The following is an 18546-nucleotide window of genomic DNA, read 5'->3' as shown; positions in this document are numbered from 1 at the left end:
TCCAGCAAAAATGGTTATTTAAATGCTTCTATAGGAAAGACCACAATAGATAGTACTGGAAGTCAAAATGACCAATGTTCAAATCTTATCTCTAATATATTTTGTCCATATGACTCAAAATAGCAAGTCACAATCATTTTTCAGTCATGTCTAATACTTTGTGACCCATTAGGAGTTTTCTTGGCAAAGATATTGGAGTGATTTGCCATTTCTTTTTCCAGTTCATTTTACAGATGAAGGAACTGAGACAAACAGGATTAAATGACTTGCCCAGGGTCACACAACTAGTATCTGAGGTTGGATTTGAACTTGGGGCTTCCTGATTGACTGTGCAACTTAGCTGCCCATCTTACTGCCTCCAGGAAATTCTATATCTATAATGGTTTGGGCAATTTTCTTAGAAGGTATCTTCATATACTGATGAAATCCCACCACCACCAAACACACTTACACATATATGCACATTTATATACTTATATATTTATATGTTTTTGGGTGTATATGAACATACATATAAGTATATATGTATGCACATACATATATAGATACATATATATGTGATTATAAGATTAGACAGAGAAATATAAAATGTTGTTTGACCCTCAGGGAATTTATAATCTGGTTCATAGGTTTCTAGGATCATTGATTTAATGTTAGAAGAAACTTTAGCGTTCACTTAGCTTTAACCCCCCCTTATTTTACAGAGAAGGAAACTGAGTTCCAGAGAAGTTAAAAGTCTTACTGAGTCACAAGTATTAAGTGACCAACGTGAGATTTGAACCTAGTCTTGAGAGTCTGGTCCAATGCTTATTTCCACTGTATCATACTGCCCCTGGAAGGGAGAGGGGAAGAGAAAAAACACATAAAAAAGTTTAAGAAAGAATGATTAAAAAAAAAAAAGAATAGTTAAATAATAGGATAAAAGAACAAAGTAGTCCCACGAGGAGTATGTATAGTTAACTGTCAACATGAATAGCACATAGAGTAAATATTTTAAGAGTATTTAAAGGATATTTAAAAGATCTGGGAGATCCTTAGGTAGAAAGAGGCTAAGAAATAGTCTAAGGAGGTAATTTTTTTTCTCTTGCCTCCAAATTTGTGCCAAGCTAAGAAATGATTTTCCACCAAACACTATTTGAAGAACTCCCATTGAGGGTATAAAGACTTTCTGACCTTATTGGGGGTTGGCTAGTTGAATATGGCAAGGTACAAAGGCCCTCTTAAATCTTTGAAGTGCAGTGGGGGAAGCTTCTGGGTCAGTTGATGGATTCTTCTCAATCAGTGTTTTATTTTCTGGAAAGGTTGTCTGTTGTTGTTTTATATTATTTCCTGCACTGTGAAATTGAAGCTTTTTGATCTGTCATAGTCTTTCTTAAGTTATGTTTGTGCTCTCCCTAGAATGTCAGTTGCTTTGACTTGCATAGAATTCATGGTTTTTTTTTAATGTTTTATTTTGCTTTTGTCAAACTTTCCTCTACTTTAGTATTTTTGAGGTACATATGTGTTGTTTTCTCTCACAGCTTGTTTTGTTTGAAAATATTTATCACCACGAACTTTCTTTTTCTTTTTTGGCTAGTTGTTTTTAAATTCTTCATTGAAAGCTCTTAGTTGCTGACCTTAAATTCATTCTTATTTCCTTATTCTGTGAATTTTATTTTTCTTTTGAACTTTAAAAAAGTTTCATAATTGTTGTTTCATAATCTTTGGCCAATCCCTGGATTCTGCCTTTCATAAGAAATTATTGGTTCCCTTTCCCATATTATATCTTATTGAAGTATTTTGGTTTCTTTTTCAGGTTTTACTCATTCTTCCTTGTTTTTAGGATTCTCTGTGTTGCTGTATCTACCTTGGTAGGCTGGACTTTTCTTTAAGCCTTTTCTCTTGATATCTTTAATGTTTCAGCTTTTTTTCTTGTATTCTCCATCCCTGATATCCATTCTTTGGTTCTTCTCCTTCCTCATTGGTATACTGACCCTCTCAGGCTGGACAGTTCATAACCCAAGTCTCTTTACATTTAGAATTTATTGGGATTAGCCAACCTGGGTCCTTGATCTGAGCAAATTCCTAGAGGATAGAGGGCCAGATTTAATTTTTTTTCAGTTCCCCTTTTTTCAGACCCAGTGCTTTTTTTTCTGCAGCCTGTGGCTCTGAGTAGAGATGCTTCTACTGGCAAATTTTCAATCCACCCAATCTTCCCTCCTCTCTCTTCCTTTCCTTTACATAGACATACAAAGAATTAGTGTTTGTTATGACTTCCAGAGCTGGGAATTGGGGGGATGGGAGAGAAAGGGTGGGAGGGAGGGTTAGGAAAGAGGTAACTTAAGCCACAAGAGATGCTATAATGCAGAAACTCCAAGTTACAACTGGGTTTGTATCAAGGCAGTTGTAATGAAGACTGGTGGGAGATAGGCATTAAGTATTAAAATTCTCTATTGCTAATTCATGGTGTCTTTATTTTACCTTTTTATTTTATGGAATCAGCTATAACCACTCTCTCTGGTACATGATTCCTATGTTTTGAGATTTGGTGGAAGAGGTTCACAGAAAGTATCTTTGCAATCTTGCTTGTATGTGGGTATCCTACACCAAGTCTGTAAACAGGTACTGTGGGGATAGGCTTAATATGACCTAGAGCTCTAGGAGGAAGCAGAAGAAAGTAGATTGTTGCAAATTATAAGAAGAACTCTCCTAATAATGAGAGTTGTCTAAGAATTCTGTGGACTGCTTCAGGAGTGAGTGATTTTTAGAGATCTTTGAAATCTGAATGAACAAAGAATATTTTAGAAGGGTTTCCCGTACCATGCAGGGGATTGGACTCAATGACTTCAGAAGTTGCTTATCAATCTCAGATTCTGCAATTCTATGGCTCTGGGATTTACAGCAGAGAGAGCATCTGTAATTTGCTCAGCCCTACAGGGAAGAATCTGCCAGCTTCCTGGGACTTGAGGCAGCATTCAAATGGAGTTTTTTGACAAGGAGTGTCAGCTCATCCTAAGAGTGTTATTTTTAGCACCAGGGAGGTAAGAGTAGAATTGGGGTGGCAGGAGGAGGAAACTGCAGGGCTCTGTTGCTCTGCTTTGAATTGGGGTAGGAAGGGGAGAGAAAGGTGAACATGTAGGAAGCATTAGACTAACCAAGTTGCAGTCAATGCCTTATGTATGGGATATGCTGGACTTCGTTTATAACCAGCTTCAGGCAGGAGGCAGATTGGAGGCAACCAGGCATACTTTATAAGCTAGAAAAAAGAAGAAAAGTTCTTTTTCAGTAATGATTCCTTAACTTTTTCTGTTATAAATCCACTCGATTTTAGTTCCCCCCCCCAAAAAAAATAACCTTCTCTAGAGTTTCTCCTTTATACCAAACCAGTTAAGTTAGAAATTTCCCAAAGGTTCATAAAATGGAAAGGACTTTAGAGATCATCTAGTTCAACCCTTTCACTTTACATGTGAACAAACTGAGATCAAAAGAAGTAAAATGACTATTCACAGTCACATAAGTAGTCAGTGGCTCTTTGCATCCATCTATGTACTTAGAATAGATACTATAAACAGTAGGCACTCACTAAGTGCTGGATGATTGATTGACCTTCAGCTCTTAGCATTTTCGTCTTTTAATTCCCCAATTTTCATGACAGGCTTTTCTCTCCCAGCTACTTCCTTCTCATGAAATACTCCCATCAGAATGATGGGAGATTCCTTAGGGATGAACAATTTAAGGTGCTCTGTTGATTCTTCTTTTCTCTCAATTCTAATAAGGTTTTGGGGCAATTTCAATGTTACAAAAACACACACATACAAATGGAGGTGGGGGAGGGACAGAGAGAAAAAAAACACTCTAAAATTATAAACTTTCTGAGAACAAGGAATTGTCTTATTATTTTTTTTAACAGATATTCACAGCCCTCCAGTGGTATCTAGCACAGGGTTATACAAATAGGAAATATCTAGTAAATTTGTAGGTTTCAATTGAATCTAAATTTGAATCATATTCTGTCTCTCTTGCCACTGTCACAGGGATATTTTTCTAATTTCCTTAAGAGATTATACCTCTTCATTAGTAATTCAGAGAGCTGGGTCTTAGTCCTGATGACCCCAGCAAATCATTTCTCTCTTTTTTTCTTTCTTTCTTTCTTTCTTTTTTTCTTCCTTCCTTCCTTCCTTCTTTCTTTCCTCCCTTCCTTTCCTTCTTTCCTTTCTTTCTTTCTTCCTTTCTCTCCTTTCCTTCCTTTCTCTCCCTTCCTCTTCCTTCCTTCCCCTTCCTTTCTCTTCCTTTCTTTCTCTTTCTTTCCCTTCCCTTCCTTCCTTCCTTCCTTCCTTCCTTCCTTCCTTCCTTCCTTCCTTCCTTCCTTCCTTCCTTCCTTCCTTCCTTCTTTCCTTCCTTTCTTCCTTCCTTCTTTCCTCCTTCCCTCCCTCCCTCTTTCCCTCCCTTTTTCCCTCCCTCCTCCTTTCTTTTTTCCTTCTTTCACAACTGAGAGTAAATAAAGTGGCTAGTAAGTGTTTGAAGCCAAATTTGGGTCTTCCTGACTCCAGGGCTGGCACTCTACCCACTGAAACACCTAGCTACCTCCTCGCTTCCTTTATTCTGAACCTCCATTTCCCCCTCTATAAATTAGGGTGTTCCAGATGGTCTTCCTGATTTCTTCTAGATCTAATTGGTCACATTTCTATTTCCCTAGTGAGAATGTTTCACATGAAGCTGTCTCATTGTTAGGATATGACTGCTGGTATCAGCTCCTAAAATGGCCCCTAGAAAATGTTAATTACTAATCTTTTGAATAGCTGTCCCCACTAAAGTAAATCTCCTTTTTAAACACTTGACATTAGGCAGCAGCTTTCCGACCCTTGCTAAAGGCAAGAGTGGGTGACTCATAGGAGAAAAGGAAAGAAGTAAGAGGCCACCCTTTCCTTTTACTTCAGAGTCTTTGCCAGTCTGCCTCCCACCTTGCTCCAACTCCCTCATTTCTTTGCCAGGGAAGGATCAGTAGGGAGATCCATTAGTTACATTAACTTCTTCTACATCAAGGATCAAACTCCTTTGGCCTCTTGGCAGTCTTAGTTCCTGCCCTAAGTTTAGTACAGAGCTAAATATATCCCTTTCACATGTATGTGCTTGCACATGTGTGACATGTATGTGGAACTGTGCACTATGTGTATCTCAAAGCCTACCTTGGAGTACATTGTTATATAAGGCTTGAGCAGCAGCAGACCTGGGAGGGCAGTCAGCTATCTCAGCACCCAGGAGAGCAACCCTTTATCAGTTTCCAGTGTTGCTGGAACTAGATTTTCATAGTGGCTGCTATTCCGCAGCCACACCCCAGTCATGAAGCTCATGCTCAGGGATGGTCTAGAAAGCTAGCTTCAACAGCATCAGCCTCCCATTATAAAGTCAAACTACAAAGGAAGGCCCAGTCACTCTAAAGCCTCATAATAAACAGCCAGTTTTTGTCCTCTTGCCTTCCAGCACACCTCTAGTTGAATGGTTGTGAGGTGTTTCCAATCACTCTGAAAGAGAGTCTAGAAAGAGGAAGCATAGCTTGGTAGCTAGAATATTGGAATAGCATCAGGACTCATAAGAGGAAAGGGAAGGGAACAAGCATTTATTAAGCACTTACTGTGTGCCATTTCATTATATGAAATATCTCATCTGATCCACAAAACATCCCATGAGGTAAATTATATTATTATCATCCTCATTTTATAGTTGAGGAAACTGGAGCAAAGGGAGGTTAAAGTGTCCAAGAGTCACATAGGAAGCATCTCAGGTAGGATTTGAACATAGGAATTCTTGACACAGCTAAAGAGATAGAAGGGAACTCAGAGACCATTTAGTGCAACTTCTTTGTGTTATAGTTGAGGAAAGTCCCAGATACGTTTAATAACCTGCCCTTAGTTATGCAGGAAATAAATAGAAGAACTAGGATTGGAACAGGGATTTTCAAACTCCAATCCAGGATTCTTCCCAATGTACCACACAAACAGAATCATGGATGTTATGATTCTAAAGATCTTCCTCTCAGAAATAGAAGATATCCCAGCAATTATCTCCGTCATCTCATACCTGAAAGTAATGCCTACTACAATTCTCTGAGAATTATTCAAGCCTCTGCTTGAAGAGCTCCACTGAGTAAGTACTCTACATCTCAAGGCAGCCCATATTCTTTTTGGGTAGTTCTCATTGGTAGCAAGTTTATCCTGACATCAAGCCCAAATTTTCTTCTTCCCAAATTCTACTCATTTGTCTTCCCCTTCTGGGAAGGCCAATATCTGAATCCTTTCTCTGATACTTACCAACTACAAAATTATGAAGAAGTCATGTCACTTCTAGGAATCTTCACTTCCTCATATGCAAAAAGGGGATAATCATACTTTAATATCTATCCCACAGGGTAATGTTAAGGTTTGAATTAGATAATGTGGGGGTCCCCCAAGAGTTTTAGTGCAGTTTTAAGTTGATACTCTATATATGGAAAGAGTTTTGCAAATTTTAAATGATTATATTAATGTCAATTATTATTATCCTTGTTATTGAGTGAATGAGTATTCTAATGAATGGATGAAAAGGTGAATTAGATGCTTTGCTATAGAATAGGGACAAAAATACAAAAAAGAAAAAGGAAAAAACTTATTAGAAAGAATTTTCATGTTAATGGAGGAAGACAACATATATGGAAGTGTTTAGTGTTTAGGGAAGCGTTTGATCTAGGAAGTCAGGGACGGTGAGTGGAGACATAAGGCAAGTTAACAAATATACAGTTTCTAAAAATGATGGTAGCCTTGGCCAGGTTGATTCATAGTCAGAAGTTTGAAGCCAGCTAGATGTTATCATCATCATCATCATTATCATCATCTTCATCATCATCATCACCACCACCAATACAACCATCACCACTGCCACCACCACCACTACTACCACTCTGGTCAAATAAAAAGTGTCTACTATGAGTAGGGCATAACTTCCAGCAGGTTGTTTTTCCAGGGACCATGCTCTAAATTAGTGGTAAATCCAGTGAGTTCCTGTCATTTATGGTTTAAGTCTGACCCTGATGCTTATTCTAAGTGAAATCCAAATATTGATCAGCCAAAATGGCTCCAATATTCTATTTCATTTCATTTTCTGACCAACTGAAGTTAACTCAAAAAAATCATTTTAACTCTAGTCTTTGAAGTGCCTTCATTCATTTTCCTACTCTGAGGCAGTCTAGTCTGGAGAATACAATTGGGCTGCCTTTGCTAATGCAGGACCTCAGGATTATCATTTTATAGATTTTTATTATATAGCCGTGGAAATGGGGATGGGACAAAATTGTAGCAGCCTCCTTTAAGAGTTAGTTTTTGGACCAAGTCCCTATTAGTCAGCTTGTTTTCACATAACTGACTTCTTTTTCAGAATATCTGAGCATAGAATAAATACATACGTACATATACATATACATATCTGTAAATATTTATAAACAAATAAATGAATATCTGTTCACAAAAGGAAGGGTTTAGATAGTTGGAGTTTTGCAGCCAATGACTTTTGCCCCACTAGGACGTTCTTGTCTTTACTTTTTACAATCTCTGTGGTTGAATTGGACAATAGAAGAGAAGCCCTAGGAAATTGAATGGATAACTAGGTGGTGCAGTGGATAGAGTTACTAGGACTGGAGTCAGAAAGACTCATCTTCCTGAGTTCAAATTCAGCCTCAGATACTTACTATCTGTGTGAACTTAGGCAGTTGCTTAACTCTGTTTATCTTACTTAGTTCCACATCTGTGGCAAACCATATCTTTGCCAAGTAAACTCCAAATGCGGTCACAAAACAGTTGGACACAACTGAAATGATTGGACAACAACAACCACAAAAAATGAATATAAATCAGAGAGCCCAGAATAATAAGAGTTTAATTCTCTTAGGAAGACTCATGTGAAGTTGGATAAGGAATGCTGATTAATGACAGGAAGAAGGTACAATTCAGTCACTGGCAAAGCTAAAGGATCTTGAGGATAGGATGGGAATCACAGAGATGTGGATGTTTGGGAAAGAGTTTAAATCTTTAACTTCTGAATCTGTCACTTACTACCTGCCTAACCTTGGCAAGTCATTTAAACTCCCTGAATTTCAGTTTTATCCTTCAAAAAATGAGGGAAATTAGGCTAGCTAGCATTTAAAGTCCCTTCCATCTCAAAATCTGTTCTCTGTGAGGTAATACATGGATTTGAAAACTCCAAGGAGCTGGATCCAGATCCAGATGAATTATACAATTCTTTGCTATAAAAATTTGTAATCAGATGAAAGTCTTTGAAGAGGAACAAATATTTAGGTGGCAGTAAGAATAAATCAGTTCTAGAAACTCAAGAACATGAAATTTGAGGACTACTGTTGGCTTAGTGGAAGAAAAATTGGGCTAGAAATCAGGAAAACTAAGTTTGGGTTCTAGTCCTGGTTCTTACCTTAATTTGCTAATTTGACCTTTGGCCTTAGTTATCTCTTCTATAAGACAAAAAAAGTTAAACTAATTTGATCTTTAATATTTTTCTAGGTTTAACATTCTAAATTGTAAGGTCCCTTCCATATCAGATGGTCCTGTTTAGCTCTAATACTTTATATTAGTGCAGCACTTAGTACAATGCCTGACACATAGTAGGTCTTTGTTAAATATTTATTGATTGACTGATTTATATGCCAAAATCCCATTAGATTCTAATATCCTGTATCCTAAGGACCCTTCCAATCCTAACATTATTACTTCACACACTAAAACTGGAATTTTCTTCTTTACAGTCGGGCAGTCCTTCAGGAGGTACTTGAGACAGATTTGAGCAATGAAGCCTTTCCCTTTTCCACTCACAAACTGGTAAAAGCTGCTGGACACTTGGTATGTATGAAATGTTCTCCATCCTTCTTTTGCTATATGCTTTACCCCTTGCACACATCATGTACATAGCTGGCATTCAATAGGTATTTTTTGCTTATCTGGTGCATTACTTTCTCTGACTTTCTATAGAAAACATTAAGAGCCTGGTCCCATGCGATGAGATGGATAAAGGTTGGTTTCAGTGGGCAGTGAGAGGTACTTTGCCAGTTGTCACGGCAGCAACAAACTATGTGGCTAAGACCTGACATGATGGCACAGAATGGAGAAAATAGGGCAAACATTGCAATTTTGTCTGGAAAACGCCCCTATCTCTGACCCTCTATCCTGGAAGCTTGGGAGCCCTTAGTGATTGAGAGAGAATGGAGGGGGAAGAGGAAATGTCAGGAATCTCCTTATTACCATCAACCCTGTAGGAAGGGAGATTTCACCCTAAAGTTCAGGCTGGGCTGCCCTTTTGACAGGAATCAAAAAGTCCCGAAGAAAGGAGGCTTTTGGAGGAAAGGGCATTACTAATAAGTAAATGAGTCAGGAGACACCAGGTTGTGGTAAAGTGGAAAGGAATTGCATTTTGAATCAGAAGATCTTAGTTCAAATTCTGTGTCTATCATTAGCTAGCTATATAACCTTTAGAAAAGTATTATACCTCTCTGGGTCTTAGTCTTCTGTCATCTGTGAAATGAGGAGATGGCCTCTAAGTCCCTTTCAGTTTTACATCTATGATCCTGTGATACCCTCTTAGTGACTGATCTTGGACAAAGTACTTAATTTCTTTTTTTATTTAATAATATTTTATTTTTCACCAATTACATATTCAAATAATTTTGTTTTGTTTTTAAGTTTTAAGTTCCCAATTTTATTCCTTCTTCCTATTTCCCCTCTCTGAAATAGTAAGCAATCTGATATAGGTTATACTTATACAATCATGTAAAATATTTTCATTATTAGTCATTTTGTACAAGAAGACTCAAGCAAAATAAAGAAAGGAAGGGAGAAATGGAGAAAAAAAGAAATGAAGGAAAGAAGGAAGAAAAAGAAAGAAGGAAGAAATAAAAATGTAAGAAATAGTATGCTTTAGTCTGTATTCAGATAACATTAGTACTTAACCTATTGAGGTTGTACCTGCTCAAATCTCAAATAGTCTGATTTTCCTGACTTTCTTTAAGATGTGGCTAAAATCTCCCCTTCCCAGCTGCTTTTTCTGGTCCCCTACAATGCTAATGCTTTCCCTTATGAGATTATCTGTATATGTCATATATGTATACAGTTTGCATATTAGAACATGATCTTGCTGAGAGCAGGAACTGGGCTTTTGTTTGTTTGGGATTTGTTTGGTTTTGCCTTTCTTTGTATTCCTAGCATTTGGCACAATGCCTGGAACATAGTAAGCACTTAATAAATGCTTGCTGATTGACTGCCTAACTATCCCATAGAAGTGTTGCAAGGATCAAGGAGATTAGTGGCTGCAAATACTTTTTTCAAGAGAGAAAACACTCTAGAAGTGGGAAAGAGTAGGAAATTTCTAAAGTTGGATGTGACCTCACACCAGAAACCACATCACGTTTTACTCCAAATGACTTTTCTATTTTAAAAAGGGCTGGAAATTCCCTCCTGGGTCAGACTGACTTTGTCTGTGCTGGGCCTAATAACAGGCCTGTAGGCAGGTGGGTAATGGTTTTCTCTCAAGCTGGTCTCTCTGCCCTTTGGGGAAACAGCTCAATTTTTGTGGAGATTTCCCCCCCAGCTTTTCCCTTCAAGGAAATGGAGTGAGAAAGAATAAGAGAATGTAAATTCACTCCTTTGGGGATCCCCATTAGGATCCTAGCAGAGCCAGTGACTCCCAGTCTGCTCCCCACTCCTTTTCCTCCAGGGATACACAGATGGTACCAGGACAGGATGCCTGAGGCTATGCACTATCCAGATTACAGGGATGAGCTTTCATGTACCAGGCTTGGTATCCAGAAAGCTAGATTCTTGCTTTGATTTGGGCACTTTTCATTCCTTTTGAGTCATCCATAAGTTTCATCCACTCTCTCAGCCTCTGTGTTCTTATCCACACAATGGGACTATTAATTCCTGGCATGCATACTTCATGGGTTTATAATGAAAATCCCAATAAGAGTTTTCTTTTTTTTCTTAAAAATAATAATCCCTGAATAAAAATAATAGTTGACATTTATATAGTAGTGTAAGGTTTGCAAAGTACTAAATATAAATTATTTCTTTGATTCTTGCAACAAATCTGTGAAGTAGGTACCCTAAGTGTTATTATTATTATTATTATAATGTGCATTTTATAGATAAGGAAACTGACATTCAGACAAGCTTAATTTATTGGTCCATAATTACAAAGCTAATATCACAGTCCTGTTTCCATTCCAGGTTTTTCTTATATTTACTTTCAGAGCACTTTCCCTTTCCATCCCATTCCTTATACAAACATATATTATGCATTTGTATGTAGAGTAATATGCTAAGCACTAAAGGAGAGACAGAAATAGATAAGATAGTAGTTACCTCAAGTAGATTATAATAGAAATTAAGAAATAGAAATTTAAATTTTATGAAATATTTTCTTATTGACACCCCTGTCAGATGGATACTACCCTATTTTAGAGATGAAATGGCTGTGACACCCCTGTCAGATGGATACTACCCTATTTTAGAGATGAAATGGCTGAGGTTCTAAGAGGCTAATTATACTGCCCAAGGTTCCAGTCAAGGGTCAGAGCAAGGATTTGAACCCAGGTCCTCAAAGCTTTCTCATATACCACCTACATGCCTAATAAGGGAGATAACATATTTATCCAAGTCAAGGTAATAAGCACTAACTCTGGGCCAGGCATTGTCTTAAGTGCTGGTGATATAAAGAAAGGAAAAACAACTCCTACCTTCAAAGAGCTCCCATTCTAATGAAGGAGACAATATATAAATAACTAACATGTAAGATCTATACAGAGTAGACAGATGGAAGGCATCTCAGAAAAGAAGGAACTAGCAACCAATTGCCTCAGGAAAGATCTCCTACAGAAAATGGGATTTGACAAAAGTTGTGAAGAAAGCCAGGGATGCTAAGTCATGGAGGTGAGAAGAGAAAAGCTGCGTTTGGATCAGTACAAAGGAACAGAGGTGGGAGTACCAATTTTGAGGAACTGCAAGTGCTGTGTGTGACACAGGCTTATTTGAAAACTATATACTAAAACCTAAGTGAAGAGTCCAAGTAATTTAACCAAAATATTGGCCTTGTAAGTAGCAATGAAGGTACAATAGAATGCATGAGGGAAAAGAAAGTATAAGGCTGGAAAGATAGGAAGTAATGAGGCGAAAAGGGACTTTCAATTCCAAAGAAAGGACTTCATATTTGATCTTGGACATTGGGAAGCCATTGAAATTGTTTGAGGAGAGGTACGTGGGAGGATCCATACTTTAGAACAACTTCTTGCAGCCAAGTAGAGGTCACATTGGAAGGTTGAAAGGCTAGAGACATTGAAAAAGCTCTGCTGATAATGTGGGGGAGAGGTAAGACCTGAACAAGAGTGGTAGCTGTGTAACTGGAGAAAAGAAAAGAAGATACATGTAGAAGATAGTGTGAAAGTAAAAACGACAATGTTTGGCAAGAGTGAGAGTGAGGAATCGAGGATGTGAGCCTGAGTTCCCCGGGAAGATGCTCGTACCCTTTTGACAGGAATCAGAAAGTCCTGAAGAAAGGAGGCTTTGAAGGAAAGATCATGAATTCTCTTTTGGACCAATCAGGGAGCCCAGTCTGAGCCAGTGGACAGTTGGTGACATGGGACTGACTCTGTAGAGCTGAGGACTATCTGGATCTGGGAACCTCTGCATAGAGAGGTCAGTGGATCACCAAATGAAAGCGTATGTACAGAAAAGAGCCTGGGGATTATAAAGAACGGTGTGAGAATAGTCTGAGAAGCTCAAAGAGTTGTTTCTTTGAGGATGAGAGCATGAGCATGCTGAACCAGTATGAAATAATGTGCTTCTCCTCAGGCAAGAGCAAAGTTAGACTCTCTTTGAATGGTCTCTTGACCAGAGGGTCAACTAAAGCCATCAGGAACTATGCTGCTGTGTGTGGCCTGTATTCCTGCTGCTTCTCTCATTTTTCGGGAAAAGATTCAAAGAACACACTGTCCTCTGGGTAAAGGAGTCTCTCTCCTTGTCAAGGAAGAAGATGTCTGTAGAAGCTAGAACAAACTCAGACTCTTGGTGGCTATCTCACAGTGGCCAAAACGCCCAGCAGAATTATTTACGTTGCATTCTAGGCTTGAGAATCGGGAATTGGGTTCTAGTCCTGGATTTACCCCCAAAACGCTGTGTGACTTATAGCCAATCATTTCACATTTCTGTTTCAGTTTTTTCATCTACTTAAAGAGAATTGTAATACTTGTTTTACCTAGCTCACATGTGTACAAAATGGCTCAACTAAGGTCATAGGAAAATAAAAACATTCATTACTTTATCTGCATATATACATGGGTGAGGGGATTGTCTCCAGCCCCAACCCCTAGAAAAGTCACGCAGGAAGCCTAACCAGAGTTAGGGACGGGCAGAAGAAAGAACACTGGGGAGGACAGAAGCACTTTTTAAAGGTGGCTTGGTGGACAATGCTCTGGTGCTCCCTCTCCCTCTGCTGTCCTGGGCACCAAGAAAATGTTTAGCCATTTCCAAGTCCTTCAGCACTGAGCATATGTCCCAAGAAGAGGCCCAGGGAGCTCAGCTCAGAACCAGGACCAGCTGTTGAGGTGTCCTCTAGAGCAGATTAGGGGGTGGGGAAGATGGAGCAGGAAAGGTTGTTGGCTTACCTCCATTACACATGTATGCTTTAATCTTTAAGCATCTATTATTTATTTTTTAAATTAAAATTTATTTTTAAAAGTTTTTTTTAATTAAAGCTTTTTATTTGCAAAACACATGCACAGATAATTTTCAACATTCACTCTTGCAAAATTTTGTGTTCCAAATGTTTATCCCTCCCTTTTCCCCACCCTCTCCAGATGGCAAGTAATCAATATGTTAAACATGTGCAATTCTTCTATATATATATATATATATATATATATATATATATATATATATATATTTCCACAATTATCATGCTGCACAAAAAAAATCAGATAAAAAAGGGAAAAAATGAGAAAAAAACAAAATGTAAACATACAACAATAAAAAGAGTGAGAATACTATGTTGTGATCCACACAGTCCCCACAGGTTCTCTCCATCACAAGACCATTGGAACTGGCCAAGTATCTATTATTGCATCAGTGTGGACTTTCTCCCACTGAAGTAGACCACAACCCCTCTCTCCCTTATCAGACAATCTTTGTGGATTGCTATGACTAAAAGTTTCATTCCTTTTCTTTCTGTTATTCTTCTGATCACGAGTCTCTCCATATTTAGCTGCCTGGCCCTTTGATAGCAGACCTACAATCTGTCCCTAGGTATCTATCCTCACAGATTTTCCAGCTTGGCTTGAACTTCCAGACCTATGGCCATGCTCAGCTGGCCAAGCCCTTGAGGACTAATTTTCTCCAGTTACACCACAATGAAGCATTATTAGATAATGTACATGTCAGAACAGTAACTAGGGCAGGACAACCAGGGCTAAAACCCAGAGGGCCGGAACTGATAATGTATTGATAGTGTATTAGAGTTCTTCAGCACTTAGATAACAAGTATAATTAGTTCAAATATAAAATTCCCAGTGGGTATACTTCCATACACCCCCATCATTCACTCTAGCTCCCACTCTTGCACACACACACAAACATACTTGGAAATATACCCCATGAACTCCTCCCTTGTCCAGCTCTGGCTGGCTTTATCTTTACCCCTCATCCCTGGGTCTCTTCCCCTTTCCCCCTAATTACAAATACAATTTGAAGGTATGTTTTCTGCCTCTTGCCCTGGAGGCAAAATTATTAATTATGATTTCAATATGCATTTATAGTTAAAAATAAGTTATATATTTGGAGGTAGGGGGTGTGTAGGTATAAATGGCTAACGGGATGAGCAGCAGAAGGCAAGGTGAACAGCCTCTGATGCTCCCCGGTGTGTTCTCAGGTGTGTTACAAATCGGGGAACGTTGGTTTGGAGCCCAGAGCCCAGAGCCCAGTGTGGGAAGACTTGGCCTAAAGTTTAGGCCCTGAGGTTTTTGGAGGAAGGGGACTGTATCAGTGTAACAAATAAACAATGTGGAGAGAAGCAGAGAGAGAATAGCTGCTTTCTTTTCCTTTGAGTCCAAGAATTCCTCCAGAATTCCACTCTCCCCTTTGTTCCCTGGAGGCAGGGTTTGGGGGCTAGAGGGTGTTGTTGTCTGAGTCTTACTTATTTCCTGCCTCCTTGGTGCATTCAAGGGCACCTCAGAGAGCAGATAAACTCAGCATTTTCCCTGGGGGTGATCACCCTAAAACTACAACCCCTTCCCTGGACCAAAGATACATTCCAGCCTTCTATTGGGGGCAGGTCAACTTTCTGGCCCCCAGGTAAGGGACAGACTCAGCTCTGTCTGGGATGGTGGATGTTCCTGTTTTCCTAAACCTTTTGGAAGGACTTCCATGACTCTGTGTGTGTGTGTGTATGTGTGTGTGTGTGTGTGTGTGTGTGTGTGTGTGTGTGTGTGTGTTTTCCCTCTGTCTCACTTGATTTTATTCCAAACACAAAGAAACACAAAAAGAGACATGTAGAGACAGATGCAGAGAGACACAGACAAGTACAGAGAGACAAAGCCCAAGACAGAGAACTGGACAGATAGACATACAGGGTCATTTGTGAAGGGAGTCAGGAGTGCTCCTTAACTACTTATCCTCTCTCCCCAACAACAAAAAAATCCCATAAAGAGTAGTTTTGCTTTCATAGATGGCAGCTGCCTGTGTTGCTCCCAGACGCCCCTGATACAGCTGCCTCCCCACCCTCCTAAGAACTCTTTCTGCCCCCTCATTTCAGCCCACACCATCAACGCCTGCTGGCTGACTCCCTGGGCCTGGCAGACAGAACTGTGTGCGTGGCCTAGGTCTGTGGCCCAGCCTCTTCACCTGCAGTGAGGCCACAGTGGGAGCTGGGGACCCCGGCCAGTTCTCAAGGCTGAGTGGGACCTTGGGAGTGGGACCAAGATGAATCTGTCTCGTTAGCAAGCTGCCTGTCTGAAAGCGGCAGACTCTGCGAGCACACGTGCATCTTGCTCTCATCACAAAAAGATTTCTCTTCAGTGGACAAGCTTTTGCTTTTAATTCAATAGCTTTTTTTACAGTTACCTAATCAATTTGCATCAGGGGGTTTATAATTGAACATATGCAGTATGTGGAGAAGTGATCCCTTTTAAAGAAACCTGGTACCCTAAAACCAAGATTTCAAAATTAAAAAACAACAAGAATTATTTATTTGGCAAAAGGATTTTTACCAAAGACCTCTGGGACTGGGAATTAGGAGACTAGAGTTCTGATTCTGGCTCTGATTTTCTGTATGATCCAAGTGAATTATTTTGACATGCTGGGCCTTGGTTTCCTTATCTGTAAAATAAGGACATTAAGTAAGCACCTGCTGTGTGTGAGGCACTATGCTGAGCACTTTACAAATATAACCTCATTTGCTCTTCACAACTCTGGGAGGCAGGTGCTACTGGTATCCCCATTTTACAGTTGACAAAGTTGAAGCAGACAGTCATCAAATGACTTGTCCTGGATCTCACGGTATTAAGTGTCTGAGGGCAGATTTGAACTCAGAGCTTCCTAACTCTGAACCCAGGACTCTATCCTCCCCATCACTTCTGTCTGGGTTTGATTTGATTTGAGTCTCTAAATCTATGATGCTAAAATCTTAAGACTTCCCTGAGCCTCGGTTTCCTCAACTATCAAATTGAATTACCCTACTGTGCTCAAGCAAGCCTGGCAAACATAAAATAACAGAGATCTGCCTCTGGAAGGCAGAGAGAGAGCGGTTGTTCTTCCCTTGCCTCTACAGCGGAACTAGGCAGATTAAAACCAGGCCACTGGCGATAACTCACCACCTTGACACGGACGGTCTTTCTGGTATGAGAGCGATTAAGTGTTAAATACAGACTGTCATGTTCTCTTGAAGATGGACTTGTTTGGGTTGGGAAAAAGCAGGTGGTGTTTTTGATCACCAAGTGAGCTTGACAATCACAGGCCCGTCTGTCTGGCAGCAGATTGCGGGGAGGCTGGTGAGGTCCAGGAGGGGAACATGCTGTGCTTTGAAGGCTCAATTTGTGGAGCCGACTGAGCCTGTGTGGAGCCACTGAGACACAGCCCACTCTGGCTTTAGGGACTCCCAGCCAGTACCTATTTGCCTTTCTTGTGGAGAATACCACAGAGAGAGCTCCAAATGTCAGTCATCGATTCTTGCAAAGTTAGAGCTGGAAAGAGAAGGATCCCATCCAATTCCCTCATTATAGATGAAGGTAGGGAGGGTAGGATTCGTGCCAAGGATATACAGGGTTAGTAGCTAACATACGTAAAGCATTTTGAAAATATTAAAATGTTATATGAATGCTAGCTCATTGTAGCAGGAAAATTGAACAAGATCCCACTTTCCTGAATTCTGGACCAATGATCTCACAATTATATGTTGACATATAATAATATAATATTATAATTATACATAATACAATAAATCATTCTGCAATTCATAGAGCACAATATGAATTTAATAATATTACCATTATTAATATATTCTGAGAAGTGGTGCATAGAGCTATCCTCAAAGCCAGGAAGGCCGACATTCAAGTACTACCTTTGACACATATTGATTGTAAAACCCTGGGTAAGTCAATTACTCTCAACTGAATCTCAACTTCTTTTTTTGTAAAATAAAGGGCAACGCTAGCTGGCATTTCGATGGTGCAATACATAGAGTGTTAGCCTTGGACTTAGGTAGTCCTACGTTTGATTTCTGCCTCAGACACTGGTTCTGTGAACCACTTCATCTTGGGGATAATAATTCATAGGGTTGTCATAAAAATCAATTGAAATAATGTATGTAAGGTACTTTGCAAATTACTATTATTATAGTGTAATTAGAGGGGAGAGCAGGGCAGGGTTGAAAACTGACTGGCATCCTAGATCTTGTAGCTCCTGCCCTCGGAATTGTAAAGTTCAACATGAGAGTCAGTTCTCAAACCCCCTAATACTATTTACTTCATGAATGGTAGTGTGGTGTAACAGAGAGAGAGCTAGACTTGGAATCAGCAAAACTTGGCTATACAGGCTTTGGGACCTGGATGAGTCATTTAACATCTCAGTTATCTAAAACTAGAAATGACAGAAAAGGTTCTGACCTGTGTTTGTAGGGGGAGTTTTCTTGCCTGGAAATTCCCTATGCCAAATAATAATAATCACAGGTTCTGCCTCTATTATTATCATCATTATCATCTTTTTTTCCCTACCCACTCTCCCTAAAGTCTGTGATCAATAAAGTCTTGATCTTCCTGTAGTAGAACAAATGGAAATCTACTGTCTTGGATGAAGGGAAGCAGGAAGCTTACAGAGGGAATATGCCGAGTCATTCATGTATTTGACAGTAAAACCAGAGAAGGCACTAGCCGAAGCCTGGCATCCGATATTTGGAGTTAATGGACCAGATTTCACAAAGTGCGTCATTATGTGCAAGCTACTATGCTAAGCCCAAAAGAGAGAAGTATAAAAATGATTCAGTTCCTTCCCTTCA

The 18546-nt window shown here is 39.4% G+C and overlaps 1 protein-coding gene across 4 annotated transcripts in view; it reads left to right on the top strand.

Moving 5' to 3' along the window:
* The window catches only part of SARDH (sarcosine dehydrogenase), a 139647-nt gene that overhangs the window by 79529 nt on the left and 41572 nt on the right, over window positions 1-18546 (top strand). For all 4 annotated transcript variants that reach the window (XM_031949431.1, XM_031949429.1, XM_031949430.1 and 1 more), the window contains one exon: window positions 8765-8858. In XM_031949431.1, coding sequence (XP_031805291.1) covers window positions 8765-8858 — 94 coding nt within the window. The remainder of the gene's footprint in view (window positions 1-8764; window positions 8859-18546) is intronic.

The sequence above is a fragment of the Sarcophilus harrisii genome, chromosome 2, assembly GCF_902635505.1.
Source record: "Sarcophilus harrisii chromosome 2, mSarHar1.11, whole genome shotgun sequence".
Lineage (NCBI taxonomy): Eukaryota > Metazoa > Chordata > Mammalia > Dasyuromorphia > Dasyuridae > Sarcophilus > Sarcophilus harrisii.
The sequence above is the reverse complement of the archived record's forward strand: the minus strand, read 5'-3'. Positions and strand labels throughout refer to the sequence as shown.